Consider the following 27,559-nt stretch of genomic DNA (forward strand, 5'->3'; position numbering starts at 1 on the left):
ACCTACTGGTACATCCTCTTTCAACCTCTAATACCGTCATTGGACCGCTGGCTGTTCTACCAAACATAAGTTCAAAAATGGAGAACTTTGTACTCGTTTGAAGTATATTCTTTTCTATATGAAAAAAAGAACAGGTAAATAGCTGTCCCAGTCTTTGGGTCTCTCAGTAAACCTTTTCCGAAGCATGGATTTGAGTGTTCTGCTGAATTTTTCAACTCACCCATTACATGAAGGATGATAGGATGCAGTAATGAACTGTTTGATTGACAAAAAACAACTAACCTCTTTCATAGTATTTGACCTACAGTGTTCTCAGTATCCACCCAGTATAATGTCGTGCGAGATGTTCACAACCTTCTAACAGTTTCTGGAATAACAAGCCGTTATATTGCTTTGTTATCACTAACCTTTGGTGACTTGAATTCTCTACACAATGGTCCCTAGAGAAAACCACGAAACGTTAAAAAATGCCATCACCAAGCAAGGTTTTCCTTCTCGAAGGTATGATTTCTGTTAAGTTCTGTGATTCCTCAGATATTTACAACTTCTTTCATCTTGTCGACATCGAGATCTATCAATTCGGAAACATTTAGCTTCTTCAAACCTTTCTGATCTTCAGACATCTTTGGTCTGTCATAATTAAAAATCAGCCAACAAGTGAACAACATTTTATTCATGTAAAACAATGTGTGTGCACATAATAATATGTTAGTTTTGTAAAATTGAAATACAAGTTGAACAATCAATTTACTTTGAATATCATAATATTTGCAGGCATTCAGTATGTAAATGCATTTTAACAGTAATAAATCACTATCGAGTATTGTAAACTTTAGAACGACTTGTATTGTATGGTCGGTGCTCGCTGTAAGACAAGTCTGAAGCGAGTTGTGGGAAAAATAAGGGTCATACTGGACCCCTACATGAAAAAATAAAAGTGAAATCCTTCAAGATTAAAAAATTTTGTATATTTTTCTAACTTCAATTCATGTTAAACATATAACCAATTTCACTCAATTTCTAATAGTTTTGTGTCACATATGCAGCATTTACGGTCTTTTTTTCCCTTTTTTTCTTTCTTTTTTTGTAACAGAAAACATAGCTTTCAGCGCTTGTGTATATTTTTCTCTAAAACATCAAGCATATAGGAAAATATAAGTTTATCAATTTTCTATCATTGTCCAGTCTCTGAGAGATACTTAAATGCATGTTGTGAAAAATCAATATAAATTATTCTCTATAATGGTACAAAAAAGTTAAAGATGTCATTTTCTAAGAGCACCACCACTTGCTGAATGCGTATGAAAGGTGAAGATAACGAAGAGTGATCAATCTCATCCCTCCTATAAACAATACAAAATAGGAAGTTAGGCAAACACGGAACCCTGGACAGACCCGAGGTGGGATCAGGTGCCTAGGAGGAGTAAGCATCCCCTGTTGATCAGTCACGCCCGCCGTGAGCCCTATTTGAATATCTCGATTTGTCAGGCTTACAAAGCTGTCTTAATACATACATTCTCCATTAAAACAAAACCTGAAAGTTGTTTTGAGGGGTCGAATAATCGGATAAATCCCCATATAATCCCTTAAACCCTTTCAGTACTTATTTTACATTCCAATTTCCCAGAGAACAAACTGATATGACTGATAGTCACATGACTAATGATCACATGACTGATGATCACATGACAAAAAGTTTAAAACACGAAGGTAAGTCTGAGATCTGCATACAGGTGTACAGTGGAGTTGAGACAGGTACAATGTAAAAATAGAAATTAGTCAAATACCAGAACACAGTAGAATCATATACAAAAGTAAAAAGAACAAGATACGATTGTGTGTATAAAAATGTCCCAAAAAATCTCTGTTTGAAATGTGTCTTGAATTATGAATAAGACTTTTCCCCGCCTTTTTTTCAAAAAAAGCTTAATAACTGTTAAATTTCCATCTGTCGAGCAAAATAAAATTAATATATATTGTTTATTAATAGACGATAAAAAATGTATTTGAATATGAATTTGCTTGACGCATGGGCTGCATGTTTTCTGAAAATTTATGAATTTTATGCCAACTTCACGCTCTTGTCATTACAGCACGAAGCAATTTTGGATCAAATTATATGTAGTTTGGGTTTGCTTATATATTCTCTATTGGAATGGCAGATTTTGGGACTCCTATTGAAATCATCAATTTTCAGGGCCAGATGACTGTAGAAACTGTACCTGCTTCCTAGTCAAATACCAGAACACAGTGCAATAATATAGAAGAATAGCATATATATTTGTGTGTAGGTGAGATGTTCTTAGCCTCTTTTTGTAATTTCATAATAATTGACAGTGGATTGTGTAAGCCATTTTTTGATAAGAAAATAATAACTAGTGCTAATTTTAACAGGGACCATTGCAGATGTTCACCAAACATCCCTCATCTACAAAGTGGTGCCAGTTTGTTTGAGTTTGTTTCATGGAATCTTTTCTTGAGAAGAGTGGAACTTTCACCCGATTTCCAGGAGTTATGAGAGAGCTGTATCAGTTCAAGCATTAGCCAATCAAAATCAACAAAACATGTATGTGCTGGTCAGTGATTCGGACCATACCAAACTGGTACCATAGGCAGCTACAGTATAATGTTCATTGAAAACGAAAAAATCATGATATCAAGATTTAAGCATTATCCAATCAAAATTAAGGCACGTGCATCTGTGTTGATATAAGTGATTTTGACAATGACAGTCAGTTGGTAAACAATTTTCTTGCATGATGAAGGGGCATAACGTGAAAACGAAAAAAGATTGTTGAATTTTGAATTGGTCTGTATAAGGATATACCTTCCAACATTTTCAAAACTTACACGTCATGGTAGATTTTTACTCATCATCTGGCACCAACTGTTGAAGCCATCCCTCATTAAAGTAATAATGAGTCCTTCCTTAACGCAAATTGTAAAACATGGCATGTAAAATTTCAATCACATTTAACTTACATGTCTCTTAACTAGTTTCAAAAAGTCACATGTTTGTAAATTTCATAAAATAATAAAATATAATTATACATTTCTTCACAACCCTGCTATAATGTACAAATATAGACTGATAAAAGAAAAAAAAAACCACTGTGACAGGTCAAACATTTGTTGGAATGTGATCATACATCACAGCTCTTAAAAAAAACAATTCTAGGACAAAAATCATCCAAGATTTAAAACAGTCTTGGTCTTTGGATCAACAGAACAACCAGGAAATTGTAAAAATAAACACACGACTATGTAGGTAAAACCTGTTATAATTACATTTCAACAGTGAAATACTATTATAAATTATCCATTGAATAAAAATGATATTTTCACAGTGTGAAAATAACAACTGATTGTGGCGCCATGTTAACTGATTGTGACATCATATTGTGTATTACTACACATCCTTTAAGATTTGAAATAAACATGTTCTAAAACCAAAGAAAATGTAATAAACAGAAAATTCAATACTTTGTATTTTGATATGGAATTCATTTCACTTGTAAGGCCAAGTAAAATTAATTAGTAGATTATCATTCAAACTTCACAAAAAAATGGGGCAGGTGGGAGGATTTTATTTTTTATTTTTTATTTTTCGCCATGGTATTCTTGACCTCGAAAATGCCTCATTGAGAAAAGGCTTTATAAATCATAATTATATGTGTATTTGGGTTTCTAAAAGGCAAAGTGAAACAAACTACGTTTACGATACCGGACCGGACATAAAAATATTCGGAAATTGTAATTTTAAAAAATTAAAAAAATCGGGGCGGGGCGATTTTCGAGGGGCGGGCGGGAATGATAATCTACTAATTAATTTTACTTGGCCTAAGACAGGGTTTTATTTCATATTTTCATGAGTGCTTTGCAATAAATTCCATATCCAATTACAAAGCATTGAATATCCTCTATCTATTCACACTGAGAATTGTTGTACTTCGTTCACTAACAGAACTTGTGAATACACTCACTCATCATACAGGTCTTTTCTAATAAACATTTAAATGATGCAGCATGGCTTAATTAGCTGTATATAGCAATAATTCAGATTATTTCTCTACATTATCTGAACACTATCTGCATAACTGGTCAGCACCAAAATGTATCTGCACAATCTAAACTAGTTAATCATAAAAACAAATCTCTTAAAAATACCACCATCTTTTCCTATCACACAACAAATTGTAAATTTACACACCCCATCATTGTCTCTCATTAAAAACTACTCTATCAACACCAAAAGACATGATTTGGGAAAATGCCCTCTAGGTGATGTGTGTATTCGTAATACTCATGTAGTCTTGTAATACTAGTACTTTAAGTTACATGTAACATACAATGAAGCAATTTTTTAAAATTTGATGATTTCACACATTTTTTTTTCTCCTCAAAGAACACTTCCTGACAGATGTATGAACTGCAGAAACACATTCACATCTAATTCTGTAGTGAATATCATCAACATGTTATAATCTTATATGTGTAATAGTGACTCATAGCATGTTAAAATCGTACATGTGTAATCGTGACTCATAACATGTTAAAATCGTATATGTGTAATCGTGACTCATAGCATGCTGGCAAATCTTTCCCCAGTCCTCTGCAGAAGTATATTAACTGTGATTGTGCATTGGTGAGCATTGTACTTCAAGTTCATACAAAATTTTCATCCGTGTTAGTGCAGATGAGGAAGGAATCCATGAGTTTGGGCTGGATCAGCTGCTGGTTGTCGAGCATGCTGAGGTTCTGCAGTTTATTCAGGGAGTTAATCTTCCTAAGAGCAGCCTGATTAAAAAAAAAAACAGAAGACAATCAGATGCAACAATTTCTTCATCATCTCGAAGATAAACCTTTTACAAAAAGACTGAATTCTTGCTCAAAGTTTTAAATTCAAGCAAAATACAGTCTACTCCACTTATATTGAAGTCTTTTACATTAAACTACCTGTTATATTGAAGTAAAAATAAATTCCCAGTGACCAAATCAGTATTATCCAGTTTCACTGAGTAAAGTGTCCTGGATACTAACGAGTGGTGTGACCTATTTGTACTTACAGCGGGTATTATCCAGTTTCACTGAGTAAAGTGTCCCGGATACTACCGAGTGATGTGACCTATTTGTACTTACCAGACAGGCCACTAACACAGCATCGCTGTTGCTTCTCTCTAGTTTATCCCTACAGAGCTGGATCAGTCTTGGCACACCTTAAATTCAAAACACTGTTCTGTAAAGTGCCATCTTGTCCATGAGACTCAAAAGGTATTATGATAATATATTTTTCTTCCTTGAGATTAAGGAGGTATGCTACCCCACAGAAATTTGATGTGGATAAAAAGTGGAGGATATATATATACAACAATACAGTAAAATATCTGTATCTCGAATATGGTTTATCTCGAATACCCCGCTTGAGTCGAAGTCAAATGCTGGTCTTGGCCGTTTTCCCTATATAAATGATTTTACAAACTTCTGATATTTCGAACACGGTAATCTCGAATACCCCGCTTATGTTGAGGTATTTTCAAGGTCCAATGCCCTAAATTCACCTGGTTTATCTCAAAGTGCAGTCAATTTTCCGCTCTGCTTACCATACCTGGCGTCATTAAGTCACACATTCACACCCACGGCTACATCAATTATAATTACTAACCGTTAATCCACGCTCGACTTTGTCGAGTAGTCCCAGGTCGCAATAATTGGTTCAACACCTTGGGTGATTAGTGAAGCCTTCCAACATTATGCATGAAGTTCACTGCCAATTATGAACTAACACGCCCGATTTCAGGGGTAGTGTTTTGAATGATACATGCTATATCATTAACATTTGGGTTAGATAAACGCACAAAATTTCCAAAGTGTGCTTGAAGGTAATGCTCACAATAACGATAACGCAATTAATAATACACGCTTCATCTTTAAAACATCAAATATCCTCCTTCAAAAAAAAAAATATACAAGATCGATTTTGGATATCTTGAACCCCCGGATATCTCGAAGTTTTTTCGAAGTCCCTTGGACTTCGAGATAGAGATATTTTACTGTATTTTGAAATTAAAAACTCTCAAATTCATTTTATTTAGTCAAAAATGCAGTTTAAGTAGAAAGTAATCTGGAAGAAAATTTAAAACCCGTGCTGGACTTTAACCCGTGATATACAGATCAGCAGTTGATGTGCTAACCTACTAAGCTAGCAGTTCAATTTCAAAGGAATAGACAGATATTGCTGATAAATATATTTTCATTCATGTTTTAAAAGGAAGTCAGCCATTACGACGATGTAGAGTACCTCCTTAAGCACTGTTGGCATGCAATATTAGTTATATGGAATACAACCTGAGGCAATTCCCCATACACCACTGAGTGGACCGGGAAAACAAATTGATTTCCTATGGATTCCCAAACATATAATCTTACAAGTAATTATTTAATGCTTAATATAAGGAATTCATGTCCAATATTTTACGCCCTTAACAGACAGTACTGAATAACGTGAAGTCACAACACAAAGAATCATGAAAAATACATACATGTATAAGGAACAAACAGTATCATTTTTTTGATTGACAATGCATTGTTACATCACGTTATTTACCCCCCACCCCGGTTCAGCAGGGTATACAGAGATAAACACCCGGTCCATTAACCAATCAAAAGTCGATTCACAAACTACTGTACACAGGAAATACTGATAATTATCACAGGCATTTATAGGAAACTAACCTTTACATATAGGTACAAAGCAATTGTTACTGAGCTTTTTTTACCCTAGAGGTTAGTATAATCATAATTCGGTATCTCCTAGCCAAGTTTGACTTTACATGCTTTGACGCATTTAAAAGTCTTTATAAACCACACCTTCTCTTTTCACTATGGTTACGGCGTTACTTTCCTCTCTACACATCCTGGTCAGAGCAATGGCTGCTTTTTGCTGGACGCGTTCACAAGCAGCTGTCTCAGCAGGCATCTTGTAGTCACGGGGACTCTCATTCAGTAACTCCAAACAGACATCTATCCCTCCACTGCTGACGATGTCCTGGCGACAAACATCAACAGCCACCATATTGGCTATTATAGTAGCCACCTAAAAGGTCATCATTCTCTTTAAGGGATGTTTTATCAAAGGGATGTAATCCAGGTGTGACAGACCTGGTATATTTTAACAGCTCTGTAGACCAATTTAAATTACTGTTCCTACACAAATATCACTATGGTAGAAACTCTTCAAATTGGAATTACTGTATAAGTGGAATTTTTAGCGAGACATAAATTTAGTGACTTTTTGCTATAAAAATGGGTAGACATATTTGATGAGAGCTAATTTTAGCGATTTTAAAATTCCTTCCAAGATTACTATTACCTCCGATGTGGAATAAATTGTTAGCGACATTCAATTTTAGCGATCTCATCACTCTCAATGATAATGGCAAAATTTTGAATGCTTGGTAAAAATTCTGCTTATACAGTAGCAACTGACTAATTATACCCATAATCATACATTAAATTTAGATGGATACTGCAAGACAGAAATGTGAAGGTTTTAAATGAGAGAAATTTAAAGTTGATTTTTTTTTATTCTCCTCTACCTTCAGGTTGTAATATGATATTTCACAGTCCAGGCAAACATATATGAGATACGAGGGTGATAAGGGACCTTACAAACTCATGTGCCTACCTGGTCTTTGGAGAACAGAGATTTGGCAATGTTAGAATGACAGGAAGTGCAAAGAATTCTGGGAGCTTGAATTTTCTGAAGGACTTCACATGTGGTGCTGTCCATGAATGTCATGTTGGCAATGGCGGCAGTTGACAGTAAAAAAATCTCTTCTGTTTTTGTAGAGGTACACAGACCTACAAAAAACATGTAGAAAATTGCTTAATGAATAAACAAAATTTATAAGAATTGATATTAAGTTCATAAAATATTGGTCTTACATCAACTAAAACAAACCCTAGGAATTCTTTTCATAGTGTTCTGCAGTACAGTTGTTACACTGCTACCTAGCGTTCTGGACAGAAAACATCAGTTAGGGTCAAATCTGGCCATATTAAAACAAGAGGCCCATGGGCCTTCACAGTCAACTGAGTATGCCCATTTTTTGTCTTCAGAAAATGTGGTGTTACTTGTGTGCTTTTTATACTTTTTCATTTAAATATATTGTACTAGATGATAGATTAGCTGCAATAATGTAACCCTCTCTGATTTTTTTTTGGGGGGGGAGACTACAACTCCTTATGATCTCCGTAATGATGCAAATGCGGGAGTGTTTCACGATTCACTACCGCAACACTTTTGATCATTATAAACATTTGCCGACTTTCTTTATGTAAATAAAATGATACCCTATGTTTCTTAGTCAATATATAGATTTACAACCTACAACTTACGATTTGTGAGGCTTTATTCTACCATTTTCAGCAATTTTGATATATTCCAATGTTTCGATTGATTTCATATTTGCACACTATGTTTGATGTACTGAAGTTTCAACTTCCGATTGTCAAGTTATTTGCATATGCCATATAAGGTAGTATTTACATCAATGGACAAGTACGGAGAAGAAAGTTATTTCATCGTTATTGAAAAGGTTTGAATTTAATATCAAGTCAAAAAACGAACAGCAGACTGAGTGAAAATTTTTCCTGTCACCACATGATTTTCCTTTCTATGTCGTAATGGTTCAAGTAACTACATTTTCTTGCAGATTGTCAATGTTTAAGTTTTATAGTAGATCCACCTACGTGATCTTGCGATAGCAAGCATGGTGGAGCAAACAATGAATTTTGCATGATATTTTATGAAAAACACCTTCATTATACATGCCCAAGCACAAAGTTGGTACTCTTTAAAGTGTAAAGATCATTTGAGACATATACACAGAGTTTATCACAGGTTATTCATAAAAATAGTCTGCACCATTACCAAGATCCTATGGAATTGTAGTCCTCTCCCGAAAAATGTCAGAATAAAAAAAAATCGGAGAGAGCTACATTATACAGCTAGATGATAGATATATTGGTACAACTATCATAAATAATAAATCGTAATTTGAATTCCTTTACAGGAGGGTATCACAGCAAAATAAAATTTTCTATTCGAGTTCCGAAAAGGCAAATGAACATTTACAGTTTTTAAAGTGGGCTCATCATTATAATCCTACAAACAGTGTACTTGATATCCAGCAGTGTAGAAGATTTTCTATTGCATTTTCAATACACTATGTATTAGACCTATCTAACCCCACTCTGGTAACTGAATCCTGACGTCATGAAATTCCCAATTTTGGTAGAGCATTCATTAAAGGCATAGGGTCTATCTTTTATCTCAAAAATGACATCACAATATTTTGCAACAAGAACTCCAAAAAACAAATTTGTAGTATTAATCATGAGTTATCTATATCTGCAGTGCTTTGAAATTGAAGTCATTTTGACGTTATATTAAGGGCTAAAACAGCCCTTAATAAAATTTTGTCTGGAGGACAATATATTAAACTGGTACCCCGCAGATTGGTGGCTACACACAAACATAAAAGATGTGAAGTCAACAGAGTACCAGTTTAGGCAAATGAGAACAGGGAATTATTTTGTAATTACTATCGTATCCAATGTGTTTGTGAACATTCTGAAGAACTTTTTGTGATTTTTTAGTTATGATCTTAAATTTTGCCACCTTTTGGAACATGCAAAATTTCACTAATATATTAGACCCTATGCCTTTAAATGTTGCAAACATTATATGTCTCCTTGTTGAGGTACAATACCTAAGAGGTTAATTAGAAGGTCCTCCATATTTTCAACCATGCCTGACATCTGGTGGATATTCTCCAGACAAGGGGAGGTAACTTGAGCTATGACCCCTGCCACTTCACCTCGGACAGACTCCCTCATCTCTGGGTCAGATAGAAGGTCAAGTAAACACCACATTCCTCCTTCCTTTCAACAGAAAAAAAATCGTATTCTGAATCAACAAAATACAGGACTGTGTAATAAAACCTCGATAATCTACACAAGACTGTGTAATAAAAACTTGATAATATAAGATCATGGCTGTATACAATGTTGATACAAGTAAATAGACTATTAATCAATTGATACAAAATTAAATAAGGAACCATAATATCAAGCTAATTAAAGCTTAAAACAATCAACAAGAGGCCCATGGCCCTAAACAGTCATCGACAAGTATCAATTGCCAATCTGCATAATTATATATAGGAAATAAATTAGTCAATAGTTTCTTCATAATTCATTAAATTGTCAAAGATTAGGGAGAAGTGATAGATGCTTTAAAAACATGACAAACAAAACCAGACAACAATACATGTAGGTCACCTGAATGACAGATAGAATGTATGTACATCTGATGAGATTCCCTACAGAAACCAACACTGACATATTAAATGGCGCGTGATTAACACACGATTCAGAGTGTCCACTGATCCATACCCTACCTTTTCTATTTCGAATATGCTTTCTGTGACACAGCTAATGGTGGCTAAGGCTCGTAGAGACTGCGCATGGCAGAATCTCAAATTCTCTGTTCTGCAGATATCTAACAGAGCTCTCACGCCCCCTTCCTAAAGTAAAACACAAAATTCAGCAATATCATGCATTTATATGAATATTCAGTGTTGCAGCATACAGTATTATAATTATATATTACAAAATATGGCATAGAATATGATTATTCTCTTAAATAAAACGGAGAATAACTAATTACAACAGTGATATATATTAGGGGTGAAACGATGCATCGTGATGCGGTCGAATCGCGATGTAGTGGTCTCGATTCGATGTTCGATTTATTCGGGGTCTGTTTCGGTTCGATACGGTTCTAAAATCATAGCACACATTACTCTTGTTAACACAGTTTCTGATTAGCCAACTTTAGTCTCGATTCGATGATTTTCGATTCGATACAATAGCATGTACCAAATTCTTTATAATGTTAAGATTTTTTAATGTTTCGTTGTATTTATTGCTCTCTGCAAATAAATTCTACATAATGTAAAAACGTTTAACATAGAGCAACAATCTTATCACTTGTCCTAAAGCCGAAATGTCGCCATACCCAGGATTTATACATTGGGGGTGCATTTTACAATTCGACTGCGTCCATTTTGATACAGCAAAGTTTACTCGTATGTTGATTAGGCAATTTTCAATTCCATTGGCTATTCAGAAACTGTGTTAACAAGATTTTAGAACCATATCGTACTGAAACAGACCCCGAATAAATCGAACATCAAATCAAGACTACTACACCGCGATTCGGCTGCATCGCGATGCATCGTTTCACCCCTAATATATATATATATATAAAGAGAGAGAATATATTACATTCTAAAATCAATATCATACGTCATATCAGCCCGCCCGAGTGGCCCCATATCCGGCCCAAGGGCTGATACGACATAATATGGATTTTGGCATGTTATATTCTATTTATCATATACTGCACTTTTTCATGCTTAGATATTGTATACGAATGGTATAGAGTTGATGATGTTTTTTTTTTTTTAATTTGAGCTGATTATATAAAATGCTACTCTTTTTATCACACCTGGATTACTGTTTCTGTATTTTAAAGGTACATCAAGACTATTTGGTATATTATGTTAGTATGGTACAGTAAAAAACCTTGATATGATGATTTACTCTAGCAAAAACTGAGGTGCATTGATTTATTAAATTAGTTTTAAAAAATCAATGTATGCACCCCAGGGGTGCATGAGCCGAGTTGCATGGGATACATTGTAAAGTCAGGAATGATGTGGCATATTTATAATTGTGAAGAACTAATTTCAGTTTTAAACTTTTCGAGTTACTGTCCAGAAACCATATTTGTCTGAAGTTTTCAATCTATTTTCGGTCACTGTGACCTTGACCTTTGACCTTTTTTCTCCAAAATCAATAGGGGCCTTGCTTTGCTGGTATCCAACAATATATCCAAGTTTCATTTGATACAAATTAAAACTTTTCGAGTTATCCTCCGGAATCCAAAATTTTTGGGAATTTTAAATTTATTTTCGGTCACTGTGACCTTGACCGTTGACCTATTTTTTCCAAAACCAATAGGGGTCTTCCTAACCTGGTACATAACAATATATTTATTAATAAGTATCATTTGATTCGGATTTAAACTTTCTGAATTATCATCCGGAAACCAAATATTTCTGAAATTTTTATTCTATATTCGGTCAGTGACCTTGACCTTTGTTCTCCAAAATCAATAGGGGCCTTCCTTACCTGGTACCCAAAAATATATCAAAATTTCATTTGATTCGAATTTAAACTGTCTGAGTTATCTGGAAACCAAATTTTTCTGAAATTTTCATTCTATATTCGGTCACTGTGACCTTGACCGTTGACCTATTTTTTCCAAAACCAATAGGGGTCTTCCTAACCTGGTACATAACAATATATTTATTAATAAGTATCATTTGATTCGGATTTAAACTTTCTGAATTATCATCCGGAAACCAAATATTTCTGAAATTTTCATTCTATATTCGGTCAGTGACCTTGACCTTTGTTCTCCAAAATCAATAGGGGCCTTCCTTACCTGGTACCCAAAAATATATCAAAATTTCATTTGATTCGAATTTAAACTGAGTTATCTGGAAACCAAATTTTTCTGAAATTTTCATTCTATATTCGGTCACTGTGACCTTGACCTTTGACCTATTTTCTCCAAAATCAATAGGGGTCTTCCTTACCTGGTACCCAACAATACATCAGAGTTTCATTTGATTAGATTGTAAACTTTTCGAGTTATCACCCGAAAACCAATTGTTGACCCCAACCGCCCGCCCACCAGCTCACACCCACATCACCAAACCAATAGCCGAGTTCAACTTCGTTGCAACTCGACTAAAAATATACATTGATTAACTACGGTAAAAACTTTATACATTCATTATAATTAACTATGGTAAAAACTGTCATACATTGATTTACTTCAGTACAAACTATGGTACATTGAGTTATCATGGTCAAAACTTTGATAGGTTGATTGTTACCAGTGAATACTAATCTTGAGATAGACATTTTTGCACGAAGGTCTGATATGTGATATGGGTTTTCTGACCAGTCGTTAATATTGTGATGTCATCCATATTGCACAGTGCAAATCTAAATTTGCATAGTCATTACCAAGTATATGATATATGATATATATATATACAGACAGAGAGAGAGAGAGAGAGAGAGAGAGAGAGAGAGATAGTCATTACCAAGTATATGATATATATATACAGAGAGAGAGAGAGAGAGAGATAGTTTGGTAACAAAAGGAATTAAACTATATCTTACCCTGGCTATGATGTAACACATGTGTTCACCCTCTAGACCTAGGCTGACTACAGAGCCTATGGCTTGAGAAAGCACCATTGGGTCATTAGCTTCATCCAAAATGTCAACAATTTTCTGTAATATTGTACAAAATTACGTAACAGTGTTAAATAGATAGTACATGTATATTGTAGCTGTTAATCTACATTTTACAAACACTTCCTATAATGCTGTAAAGTAATGCTTGTAGCAACATTTTCATAGAAACACACGATATTATGGACATTTTCTACAGGTATATAATTCTAATGAGTTTTGTTTCCTGGACAAAAAAATAGTACTGCATTTCTCCTTCCATTGATGAATATTTTTCATTAAATGCATATTTATATTACATTAAGCATTTGTATGGGTAATGTTTAATATCATGCTCTTTTCTAACTGATCCATGTATCTTTAAAAATACATCAGTGGGAATGTTTTAGACAAGTTTAGAAATGAAAACAATTTCACAGATCTTGGCATTTTAAAGTACTTTTCAGACAGAATCCATCAATGAAATGTGTATTTTTATCTATGATGAACATTGCATTATGCCAAGGTAATACTGTGAACTGAAATGACAAGAGCAAAATCAAAGATATAGACTAAAATTCTGATTTACTGAAAATGCAATGTAAAAGGTACTGACCTGCACTAAATAGCCTAACGATAGGTCTATAAATCGGCCGAACGACTGCCCAAGGAATGTCGACTGGTTGATGACAGGGATCTTGGATGGATGATTCTTTGAGTTGATAAAGGCACTGAAATACACAACCATCAACACTGAGTAGTTTTGTTGGGTTAATTTTATTTACATATCAACATTACAATTTTTTTTCTACCATCAATACCCAGTTGTTTTTGTTTCCTTTCACTCACAAAGAGTTACTAATATCTTCAATGCTCATCATTGGAAAAAAATCATTAAAACTGGTTTAACTTACATCAGTTATCACTAAAGTCTTGTTATGCTTGCTACTGCATTCTGTTCCTATCTATCTTTCTCTGTCTATCTGCCTCTCCCTCTTCTTTCTGTCTCTCTTTCTCTATCTGTATCTGTCTATCTCCCTCTCTCTCCATCTCACTCTCCACATGTTACTGCTCTCTTTCTGTCTCTCTTTCTGTCCCTCTCTCCATCTTTCTCAATCTCTCTTTCTGTCTCCCTCTCTCTCTTTCTGTCCCTCTCTCCATCTCTCCCTTTCTCTATCTCTCTTTCTGTCCCTCTCTCTATCTGTTTCTACCTATCTCTCCCCATCTCACTCTCCACATGTTACTGTGCTTTCTCTTTCTCTCTCTTTCTTTCTGTCCCTGTCCCTATCTCTCTGTCTATCTCCCCCTCTCTCTCTCTCCTCTCTCTTTCTGTCTGCCTCTCTCTCTTTCTGTCCTTTTCTCTCTTTCTCTATCTCTCTTTCTGTCACTCTCCCTATCTCCCTCTCTTTCTGTCCCTCTCTCCATCTCTCTCTCTATCTCTCTTTCTGTCTGTCTCTCTCTCTATCTGTCTCCCTCTCTCTCTTTCTGTCCCTCTCTCCATCTCTCTCTCTTTCTGTCCCTCTCTCTATCTCTCTCTTTCTGTCCCTCTCTCCATCTCTCTCTCTTTCTCTCTCTCTCTCTCTCTATCTATCTGTCTCTCTCTTCCTACCTTTCTACTTGTTGGGCAAGCTTGGCACACTCTCCCATCACTGCTTCTTGTTGCTGGAATGAAATATGTTAGTGTGTAATCAAACATGCTGAAATAATAGATCATGGGCAACAAAACTGACAAGTAAACAAAATTCATCCAACAATTCAAAACTTCATTCAATCACTGTACATGTACAAATGTGCAACATACTATATGATGAGTAATGTACCCAAATCTCTATGTCAACTACCATTCAAAAGACGTGGCTTAAACTCACACAGTGTTAACCTATGAACTCTCAAGCACACATGAATATGCATGTAGGAATGAATGAATAGGCAAGTTACTCTATCCTCACCCAGCCTTGTTGTAAGGCGATAATAAATAAAAGTATTTCCATTAAGTCCATACATTGTGTGATACCATAAAAGTTGTTAGGTTTTTTTCTGGGGGTGGGGTGAAATGCATGAATAAAACATTCATGTATATGTAAGACTCCAAAGTGTGATGGTCTGCGCCAAAGTGTGATGGTTTGTTCACGTTATGGATGCAAAAGTGTGATGGTCGCGACAAAGTCCGATGGTGCAGGATTCAGTAATGTTCGTGACGTCATGTCATTGTGACGTCATTCTTAACGTCTTTCAAAATAAAACCAAAGAAATGCAACGTTTCGTCAGTTTGCCCCCTACGAAGGTTCTATATGCTGCAAAGCTGACACCAACTTCTTCGGGATGTATTAGAGAAAGACACGAGTGATTAAGAATTGACATGGACGACAGAAACGGCAAGGTTTACATTGTTAAGGATAGTGAGAACAGCAAAGTACATTTGTTGGCGAACTATCTACTTCGCCCAAACATTCTTTAATTCATGATCATTTATTACTTTGACGTACACGTAATAAATTCCTGGAGGTATGTTATAATAAATACAATATACGATTTTGTGTTAGAAACTTTTGTGTTTAATAACACGACAACTAAATGGTAATGAAATAAGTTCTTATTCTTATTTTTTGTGCATGGATTTTGCACTGATATTTTGGTGAAACAACACACGGTTGGTCAGTCTGTACCAAAACACTGTGTTGTTTACAAAGCAATAGACTTCGGCGTGTCACTCCATCGCACTATGGCACATTCGTCTTACACCCGCACTTTGTCGTGTCACACTATAGCACTTTGGCGCAGACCATTGCACTTTGGAGTTCTATATATATACACAGAGGGACATGTGATACCATAAAATATTGTGAATTGTGCGTAGTTTCGTTCTAGGAACTCTGACCTAGAAACTAGGGAATGTGCAAAAGACAAAATGACTAAAAGGATCAACCCCTTCTCTGGTTTGAGTTCCAGTCCCCAATGACCGTTTCGACTGTCACACTTGCTAATCACACAGCCATTACATACAAATTAACATTCATTTGCTCAATGACTGAGGAAAGAAAAACTAACTTTTACAACAAACCTAGTATTCTCTCCATAATGATTCTTTATTGTGTTATCTGCTTGTATTAACAACCCCTATACAGTGACACATTGTGTGACACATGACATGCTGGGGTGGGTTAGTACTAACAGCCCCTATACAGTGACACATTGTGTGACTAATCTCCATGATATGCTGGGGTGGGTTAGTACTAACAACCCCTATACAGTGACACATTGTGTGACACATGATATGCTGGGGTGGGTTAGTACTAACAGCCCCTATACAGTGACACATTGTGTGACTAACCTCCATGATATGCTGGGGTGGGTTAGTACTAACAACCCCTATACAGTGACACATTGTGTGACTAACCTCCATGATATGCTGGGGTGGGTTAGTACTAACAACCCCTATACAGTGACACACTGCGAGACTAACCTCCATGATATGCTGGGGTGGGTTAGTACTAACAGCCCCATTACAGTGACACACTGCGAGACTAACCTCCATGATATGCTGGGGTGGGTTAGTACTAACAGCCCCATTACAGTGACACACTGCGAGACTAACCTCCATGATATGCTGGGGTGGGTTAGGAATGTTCTGGTTACAGTCATTGATGAGCCCCCTCACGTGACAGGTAAGTTGTATCGTGAAGCTCTGAACATCCGACCAGTCCTCATTTTCAACAAGCCTGAGAAGACAAGTTCAGAACATCCAGATCAAATATTCATACAATGAACGAGACATAATGCAGTGTTTAGGTACTTCTAAATCCATATATTACAATAAATTGTCAAAACATGAATGTCCAAGTATTTCTCTACATGCTAGTTGTGAAAATAAGCACAATTTCATGGATAAAAATTTCCCAGAAAAAAAAGTTCCATGCAATCTGTCTTAACAATTCTTGCAAAAAGCTTAAAATTCCTAGATTCGATGTTTTCACATTTTTCATTCAAATGGCAGCCACATCATCCTCTTATCAACACACATGTAAACTGCAGATGTACTTCAAGACACGCTTAATAAAGTCAAAAAATCTTACTTAAACAGAACAGAAAATTCTCCGCTGATGTCATTGGACTCATTCCTCAAAACATCAATAGCACCTGCAAGGAAAATAATCACAATTTTATACCAACTCAAAATGGGTGATTCACTTGATAAAATGGATGAGGTCAAAAATGTTTTTAAAAAAAACATTTTCTGTGGGAAATGAGTGCAAGAACACTACCATAAATTGACAAGATCTAGTACATGTAGGTTCATCTTTTAAGGGGTGGGGATTGGTGGCTATTCTCCTAAAAACAGGAACCAACATCTTTAGTTAGCAAAAAATGATATCAGCGAAAGTGCAAATGTACTCTGCATATGTATAAAAGCCATCCATCATAATCATTTTCATTCCATGGACAATTTTATTTGTAAACCTCTAATGCCTTCATACACTTATGTAACATTTTGCTTGTGGTGTTGCACCACCTGTGAACACTAGATGTTGCCCTACCTTACTGTTGCCCCACCGATGATGATTTGTAAGGTAAATATTGCTTTGCTTTATCTATATTGTGTAAGACGTCGATGCTATACATTGCCCTACTTTAGATGCTTTGATGTGTGAAAGGTGAAAATTAGATATTGCCCTACTTTTGATGTGTGAAAGGTGAATATTAGATATTGCCCTGCCTTTGATGTGTGAAAGGTGAATATCAAATATTGCCCTACCTTTGACATGTGAAAGGTGAATATCAAATATCGCCCTACCTATGATATATGAGAGGTGAATATTAGATATTGCCCTACCTTTGATGTGTGAAAGGTGAAAATCAAATATCACCATACCTTTTATGTGTAAGAGGTGAATGTTAGATATTGCCCTACCATTGATGTGTGAAAGGGGAGTATCAAATATCACCCTACCTTTGACGTGTGAAAGGTGACTATCAAATATTACCCTACCTTTGATGTGTGGAAGGTGAATATCAAATATTGCCCTACCTTTGAGATGTGAAAGGTGAATATTAGATATTGCCCTACCTTTGATGTTTGAGAGGTGAATATTAGATATTGTCCTACCTTTGATATGTGAAAAGTGAATATTAGATATTGCCCTACCTTTGATGTGTGAAAGGTGAATATCAAATATTACCCTACCTTTGATGTGTGAGAGGTGAATATTAGATATTGCCCTACCTTTGATGTGTGAAAGGTGAATATCAAACATTGCCCTACCTTTGATGTGTGAAAGGTGAATATTAGATATTGCCCTACTTTTCATGTGTGAAATGTGAATATTAGATTTTATCCTACTTTTCATGTATGAGAGTTGAATATTAGATATCGCCCTACCTTTGATGTGTGAGTAGATGTTGCCTTACATGTATATGTACCTCTGATGTGGGATGTGAACACTTGACATCACCTTATCTTTGATGCGTGAGACAAGAATACAAATCATTGCCTACTTTTAATGTGTATTCTAATTGGTTGGTGTGTGACACATGGACAATAGATATCACCTTTAATTTACATTCAATGTGTGGAAAGCAGACTTCTCCACACTCTAACATTGCCTTACCTTTGATGTGTGGAAAGCAGACTTCTCCACACTAGACATTATCTTACCTTTGATGTGTAGAAAGTGGACTTCTCCACACTCTGATATGACCATACCTTTGATGTGTAGAAAGCGGACTTCTCCACACTCTGACATGACCTTACCTTTGATGTGTGGAAAGCAGACTTCTCCACACTAGACATTATCTTACCTTTGATGTGTAGAAAGTGGACTTCACCACACTCTGATATGACCATACCTTTGATGTGTAGAAAGCGGACTTCTCCACACTCTGACATGACCTTACCTTTGATGTGTGTAAAGTGGACTTCTCCACACTCTGACTTTGCCTAACCTTTGATGTGTGATGTGTGGAAAGTAGACTTCTCAACACTCTGACACGACCTTACCTTTGATGTGTGAAGTGTGGAATGCAGACTTCTCCACACTCTGGACAATAGACATTGCCTTACCTTTGATGTGTGATGTGTGGAATGCAGACTTCTCCACACTCTGGACAATAGACTTCCCCTGCAGAATATTCATACACTCCATCTCTGAGGCCCATCGAATGTCTACCAGCCATTGCTGGACCGGGTCCTCTCTCCTCTTTCTGAGCCAGGTCACACTACAATGAATACTCTGTGTCTTGTCACACTTTATATCTCATTCATGATAATCTAATTTTATTTTGTAACATGCAATTTCATTGGCTGAGCACACTCAAAAAATTGAGTTTATATTGTATAACAGAACAGAATTGTATAATAAAATTACATAATTTTTAAAGCTTTTACAGTATCTCAGTTTCAGCTGTGTCCCATCTTCGCAAACCAAGTGTCCGATTTGCTTACTCTCATCTCCCCGTTGGCGAATTAGTCACATTTCTAAGCCTTCAAAATATTGCGCTTTGACTTTCCAAGGCATTCAATCAAATTGCGCCATACTTACAGTTTGGTTTGAGTAATGGCGGCCCCCATGTCTAGCCCGTGTTGTTGCCTTTGCCATGGCATTTTGTCTAAATAAACAAAGACGGACGATTTTGGGAGAAAGTCTGTGGGGTTTATAATTAACTTCAAGAGATTATAGATCATGTACCTCACCCAAATAATGATAAAGGACAATATGTGCTGGAATAAACTGAACATACTCAGTAAAATTGAGTATGATATCAAACAAAAGCACAAACGTTGAAATCTGAAAGGCATACTTTGATACGCGATTTACGCCTTAAACACAAACTTTAAGGTGACATAGGCGTACAGCAAGTATGCACACACAAATAAAGAACAATTTTATTGTTTTCATCTGTCAACTCCATTTGGTAAACATACATATGTAACAGAATATCTGATTGGTTAGATTTCATTTTCGCCAAGAATGATAACTTGCTCAATCCGTTAGATGGCAGTTCAGTCGCAACTAAATCTACCAAGGGGGAGGTAAGAGTAAGCGAATTGGACACTTGGCTTGTGAAGATGGCTGTGTCCTTACCCTGAGGCTTTTGTTTTCTTATGTCGTAACATGAAGAATATATCTCAATATTGCCCAGCTTTAATTTGTAAGATGATTAAATCTGTCTTGATATCCATGTCCTCACCACATGTCCAAATTACCGACCCACCAATGTCAGATCAGTCGTCTAAATGATCAAAGGCCTGAAAGGCAGCGCTGCAAATAAATTCATGATGTTCAAGTTGTTTAATGAATTTAGTTTAAACAATGAATTCAGCGCGGCACTAGTTTAATAATACATTCCAAATATTTTTATTTCATTTTTTGAATATTTCTGCAACATAAGTTTATCATAATATGGATTTTATATTGATTTTTTATTATTTTTATATTTTAGATAGCTAATACAACTGCTATACAATACAAAACTGATAGCCTAAGTAATTATACTGGACTATGCTACTCATGAATTAAATATCTGTTAATATTTATGCAGTGGGTCCCAGCACACACTGAAGAAACATGGAGTCTGACAAAACGAAGAAAATCCAGTCAGCAGCGCAGATCAGGTCCAGTCCAAAGACTATTTCTACCTACGAAGCTACTTATAACTACCTAGGTATTTAAGGTAAGGTTTGCAACAACAGGGAGATAACTCTTCATATACCCCAATGCACTTCATGCTTTATGACTCATAATGAAAAAATGTGTCACGTCATAGATGTATCGAGGGAAAATGACATAATATTTACTTGTTTTGTATTACCGCTGTCAAGTGTCAAGCGGTGTATGTTTAAATCTCTATGACAAAATAATATTAATGTTTCTCAAATGATATTTATAAATTATTTTTTTTGATATAAAAGTCTACATTTTTTTTTATATATACATATGTAGTATGCGGTACGGTTAATTTCCATTTAAATTATGTTGTGACCATGTAATCTCTGCGCATCTTGCTAGGGAAAGTAGGATTTATTTTTATGCTGTTATAATCAATCATTGTTTGTGAATAGTATCCTCAAAGACAAGGTACGACATTAACGAAGGTAGGAATTTTTATTCCCAAGCATTCTTTAATAAATAAATAAACCTGACAATGCTCTCTAATTACAAGCACTTTTTATTTCAATGCTATGACATCTACTTGCACTGATAGAGCGATTTATCGCATGAACTTTGAAATGTAGAAAATACAACTGATATGATTATGTAAGAATAAAAAAAAAACGGGGGGGGGGGGGTCTTCTCTAGTATATCTTAACATAGTCTTAATTTTGTATGAGGAACACCTGCAAAACGTCGACATAAAACAGGTAAAACAGATTTATTAGTGTCATTTTTACTAACTTTACGTTATTCGCACCCCCTCTAGATCCACCACTGACCGGGCTTTATATTGTCGCGAAGGTTTCAGTTGTATGTTTAATTACATGTAAACAAACATCAAGCAATGGAACAAGAAGAGGGAATTAATTTCAAAGATGTAGCATATATAAGACAGGTTCAGGCTAATGTATTAACAATGAATTTAAGATGAAGCAGGACCGTGGAAAATCTGCTGGGTTATTGAAAATATTGTATTGTATTCAGAAAAAAAAATCAACTTCTTAATTTCTAATAAATGTGATATACTACAATACTTGACAATTAAATATGAATATCATTTATCATTTCTGGGCTGGAATTGTATCTTATTCATGAAAATGCTCAATGCACTCTTCAAAAGTTGTACAATTATAAAACAAAGTCACAAATCGCATAAATGAAATAATTCTTTTTAATCTGTTACTATGGAAACAAAGCCCAGTGGGTAGTAATTCTATATGCTTTCTTAATTGTTTATGGTCCAAATATTATGTTTAAAGTGAAATTTTTCTGACGTAGACCTTATAAAGCTGCTTAATATGCATTTTTTGTTGCCATGGCAACCGATTTAAATTTTATTCAAGATATAAAAAGTGCTATTTTTGTGTTTTAAAATAACATTTTTCTACCAATTAGTATAATCTGATAGATAATACCTTTTTTAAAAATTCCACCAGCTTTTTACCCCGAGTTTGCCTCGTGTAGCTTTTATACCACTAGTATTCCTATTTGTACAAAGATCCCGAAAATGTAAAACATCACAAAAATAAGCCCATCTGGTCAAAAAACAACACAGGCTATTCTTTTTAAGAAGTCAATTTTTAAAAGATAAATTCCTACTGAACATACTGTGAGATATACAACATGACTTTGTTCGCTTCATGTCAAAATGTCACAAACCTTACCTTAAGCCTACTCCAGGTAGCTATTTTTACCTAGTACTTTTTCCTTTACTTGCATTTCGTGGCCAAATGCAGGAACTACGCAATATGGTGTGTACCAAATTTCTTGATTCACTTACACTGACGATGAATACCATAAAAACATTGGACAAAAATGATTACTTTCTAACCTTTCAAATTTGCTTCAATAACTGCACCCAGTTCCATTTTCTAGGAGCTTAGGATTAAAGCTACGTGATAAAAAGTCTAGAATGTCTTACAAATCTGTATTAATTTTAAAGATTACCTTCATGCATTTTTACATTAAAGGTTTTTGGGGCGATTTTTCATACATTTCCTGTACATTCTCCACCCTTGTAAAGTATTCAAATTTACACTCTGAATTGTGCCGTGCACATGCACAACATGATACATAAAAAGATTGACATGTTTAAAAGATGCGCCTTAATCATTATTTATATTTTTAAAAACAGGTAAAAGTAGGTAGATATAGTTACTTTAAGCAGTTAAGTAGGTTTAAATACCTAGGTAGCAATTAATAGCTACGTAGGTAGAAATAGTCTTTGGACTGGACCTGCAAATGAGGGCCATCATACAGTGTCATAATCTTAAGGTAGAACAGCTGTAGAAAGTCCCAGCAACAAGTAAACGTGATCTGTTAATTCTCGACTCATAGCCAAAATTGATCAAAAACTGGGTATAACAACCTACACTAGTGTCAACAACAACTTTTGCTACAGGAAGAACTCTTAAATCCTCTAAAACTTACGATAGAACGACTGATTATCTGATACACCCCGTCTTGACGAACTTCGTAAACAAAAACTGCAAGCCTTTTTTGTATTTCGAGCCCGATTGGAAACAAAACAACGCAAAGGTATGGAAAGCTAGCGGAGTTAAAACCCTGTAACTGTGTATTTGTAGTTACGCAATGTGCCATTCGTTCCATGGATGTGTAGAAATGTTTAAAATAAATGTAGAAATGTTAAATATAGTTCATAAGATGCGACTTTATCGTAGGTAACACCGTCCGTAATCTCATTTAGCAACATTTGAACTTGTTTGTATTTTCAAATTTGTCATAAAGTAATGTAAAGTAAATTTTATTTAAAGTCGGCACTATATACATTCAACATGTCAAACACAAGCTCTGTAGAGCTTTTTAACCGACTATGTAATATAAATGTAATGTCATGTAAATAGTAAAATGTAATACTGTAAATGTTTATTAAACATTATGTTATTCGGGCAATTTCAATGGCATAATCCTGTTATTAGCACCGCGATGCTAATAATATTTGACGTTTTTTTACGTAACGTCAGAAGCGTTAAAAGTTATAAATATATCAATATTTGATGATTTCTAATGAAATTTCGGTTTAAAATAAAATCCAGAGAAAATTCAAAATTTTATTTTTTATTCGTATTTGAAATAAATGATCATCCCATACTAAAAATGGCACGTTTTGATCTGTGGAATGCGCAAAACTAATTCGCACCGCGGTGCTAATAACAGGAGTATATATAGAGAGACGATGTTTTAAAAATCAAGATTATAAGCTCTACGAAGGGAAGTATTCCCGGGAAAAGGGTTTCTTTGGGGAGTTCATTAAAAAAAAAATGGGGCTTGGAGATTTTTGGGGGTTATTACTGTAAAAATGGCACGTTTTCATCTCTGCGTATTTTGTGTTTTAGAATCTACCTAAGTCACGTGATTTGGCGATTTTTTTAAGCATGCTTTCTTCCGGTTTAGCTATTACACAATCAGACGATTTCATTCATTTATTTTACTCACTGGTTTTGATACCGAATCTAAGTCTAAATACCAATGCCATTAGTGTGTGGTAGAGGGATGTAATACGGATTTACGTAAGAGAGGAAAACAGGCACGTAGCATCGTTTTTCAGGGAAGGGGGGGGGGGGTAGTCAGAGAAGATGCCTTCACACTACTTTGTCTAAAATTCTTGACAAGAATAAATAAATATATCAAAACAAACAAATCCTAACATGTTCATTTGACTAATATTCAAAATTTTTCAAATTTGAAATGCATGGATGAAGGTTAAGTAGTGGCATACGAATTATTATACCTCAATATATATTTTTTCACACCTTTTAAAATTCAGGAGGGGGGTGGGTGGGTGAATGATTGATTGTTTTTACGACTTGTCGAGGAGTTTTCACTCATTTCTCATTTTAAGACACCAACAGCTTTAGGTTAAGTGCCACAAATTTAGACCCATGCTTAGCGCTTAGGGCTGTAGCAGTGAGGGTTCTTTATCGTGCCAACGCCGGGGGGGGGGGGGGGGGGGGGGGGGGGGGGGGGGGGGGGGGGGGGGGGGGGGTGAGGGGGGGTAGTATAGCATATCATATATATTGCCTAAGAATTTTTTTACCAAAATTCTGATTACTTGAATCGTAGGGAAAACACATTATGGATTCACTTCATAAATTGCATTCGTACCATTCACTTCTGCCGCCATAAAAAAATCGGAGTGGGGGTGGGCTTGGTGGTTATATCACGAAATATATCTTTATTTATATATATAAATAATAGAAAGTTATGGTTGTTAAAATGGGGACCATTACCTCCCCCTCCCTCATTCTACGTGCATTCCTCAGAAGTACCGATATATCCATTATCGGATTTGCAATGCCGAAGTCGCCGTTCATTCCAATGGTGCCCAATATTTGTACAGTTTTATTGATGATTTCCGACAATTCAGTCATTCAGTCAATTTTCTTTACCGATCGGCGATTGATTTTCAAGAGCTTGAGATCAATTTTTTTATGTATCTACACCAACATTTCAGTTTGGAAAGGATTTCCAAATTTATTCCAATCGCAAGCTTACATAGCCTTTGTATGTTATTTTTACGGTAAAAGGAACAAGAAACACTTGTCTGTAACAAAAATTTCTTCAGTTCGATTATACTTGCATAAAATCAACGTCCATTTTAATAGGCTATACACTTGCACAAGACTTAGCTGTAGTGTATTTACGTTAACTACGATAAACCGGATATGGCCATGCCTAAAAAAAGTATGACGTAATAGGCCAATCCGAAAACATGAGTTATCTTTCCTTGATCCGGAATGTAGTGCCCTTGCGTAACAGTAGTTTAAGACTTCCGGGTAGTATATTCGAGAAGCGTCATTATCAACAGTGCAGAAGACCGCAAAGATATTGCTGTATAATTTTACAGTAATCATGCCAACAAATATGTTAACGTTAATAAAAAATCCCAAAGCATAAGTTTACTTCATACACGTGAAAATAACCAACTTTGCATGTAAAAATAATAGAAAATTAATTTTGTAAGTACAGGAGGACCCCCCCCCCCTCCCCGATAGAATTTTCTATCATTAAAGTGATGTAATTTCCTACGGCGGGCCTGTCATGAGACGCAGTTAGATTATTCTAACTACCCTTCCCCCTCCCACTTTCCAGGATTTCACGTGTTTTATGACTGAAATTAGTATATATTATATATTGCATACATTTCATCAGGATCTTTAGCCCGTGTTTCAATAGTCAGATTTATAATAAAATATCAGAAGTTACTTGTTCAATATCAATGTAGTACATTCAGCGATAACAGTTCTACCACGATGAACGTCTAGGTATGTCGGACTGACACCTCTGGATTTTGAAAATGTCCATCTCTTTGATTGGCGAGTAAAATTTATCCCAGCCTGTATTTGTAAGTGAGAGTCCACTGACAGATTTCCAGCTGACTACTCACAAATTTTATACAGTTTCAAATACAAGTATAACCATAGACATTTACACATACAATTGTTTTGAAAATAAAATAACTTATAATTGAACGCCCTGAATTTATAGTCGACTAGAGTGTGTACCTGTAAATACAGCCATTTGGGGTAAAATATTTGGAGTTTTACTCAAATTATTTTGTAAATTTGTGGCGAAAAGGGGGATCTAAATCTGTCATTGCAATTTCTGTTATGACACGATACGTGCCTATATATAATCACTTACATTTCAAGGGGGCTAAAACGAATAAAAGAGGGAAGATACAGAGACGTCAAAAGCATTCTATTGGGGGTTAAACTTACCTTCCCCCAGAAAGTACATTTGAGAATATACCCCCCCCCCCTCCCGGATCACACAGGTCTATGAAAAATAATTTATATCAATCGAGCAATATTGAATAAAATTAATTAATTTTTTAATTTAATTACCTATTTTTCTGCATTTTAAACATATCAGTTGATATTTTAAAACAATTCCAGTCTCATGCTGCAGTGTACAAATTATATGATTTGCACACAGAATGAACACGTCTAGGTACTTTGGAGAAAGTTACCCAAACATTACGATCTGGTTTATTTTTGAAAGAATCGATTGGTAGTGGTGGAATAATTTTAGCGCTGATAAAACAATGAGAGCGTTGATTTCCTAATTTAATTGATTTTTTTTTTTTTTGGAGAGGGAGGGGGGGGCATGTTATGCAAGATCTTTGCACGTGTCGATCCTCGTAAAAACTCGAGCTTTGAGTTGATGAGATACCATCATCTCTTGAGAATCAGAAGTTCTGTTCTGATTTCATACAAAATAATTATGTCAGTCTTTATTGGAGACATATGTAAACAAATGAATGTCTGCGTGATTTCCAATTCAGTTTTAACCACCCCCCCCCCCCCCCAACCCCCGAAAAATCACAGCCGACTCGATCAAGAAATTAGTTTTTGTTTCCATTAACATTTTCTTACTCTCTCGTACAAATGATTTCAACTGTTTACGATTTTGAACAACACCCATACTAATATAACTCTAATATATGCGCAGCCTGAGTGTGTTACTACCCGGAAGTTGTCATATTCACACTAAATGTAAGAACACAA

At 35.4% G+C, this 27,559-nt stretch overlaps 1 protein-coding gene across 1 annotated transcript; it reads right to left on the minus strand.

The window, feature by feature from the left end:
* Window positions 1–653: 653 nt before the first annotated feature.
* On the minus strand, window positions 654–23,535 carry LOC125665685 (protein inscuteable homolog). Its single transcript, XM_056152379.1, has 14 exons — window positions 23,460–23,535; window positions 20,460–20,636; window positions 19,439–19,593; window positions 17,454–17,517; window positions 16,976–17,099; window positions 14,990–15,042; window positions 13,997–14,111; window positions 13,327–13,440; window positions 10,464–10,589; window positions 9,774–9,945; window positions 7,685–7,860; window positions 6,868–7,093; window positions 5,140–5,216; window positions 654–4,797 (listed from the first exon to the last, which is right to left on the minus strand). The coding sequence occupies exons 2-14, from the start codon at window positions 20,489–20,491 to the stop codon at window positions 4,666–4,668; spliced, it is 1,566 nt and encodes a 521-aa protein (XP_056008354.1). The 5' UTR covers window positions 20,492–20,636; window positions 23,460–23,535; the 3' UTR covers window positions 654–4,665.
* Window positions 23,536–27,559: the final 4,024 nt, after the last annotated feature.

The sequence above is a fragment of the Ostrea edulis genome, chromosome 10 (genome assembly GCF_947568905.1).
Source record: "Ostrea edulis chromosome 10, xbOstEdul1.1, whole genome shotgun sequence".
NCBI lineage: Eukaryota > Metazoa > Mollusca > Bivalvia > Ostreida > Ostreidae > Ostrea > Ostrea edulis.

Excerpts from the sequence above, each read along its gene's own strand:
- LOC125665685 (XM_056152379.1), bottom strand. The coding sequence starts at position 20,491 with ATGTTACGACATAAGAAAACAAAAGCCTCAGG. Across the intron at positions 19,594-20,459 it reads AAGAAAACAAAAGCCTCAGG|TGTGACCTGGCTCAGAAAGA; the intron begins GTAAGGACACAG and ends TATTCATTGTAG. Across the intron at positions 15,043-16,975 it reads CACCCCAGCATATCATGGAG|CAACAAGAAGCAGTGATGGG; the intron begins GTTAGTCTCGCA and ends ATTTCATTCCAG.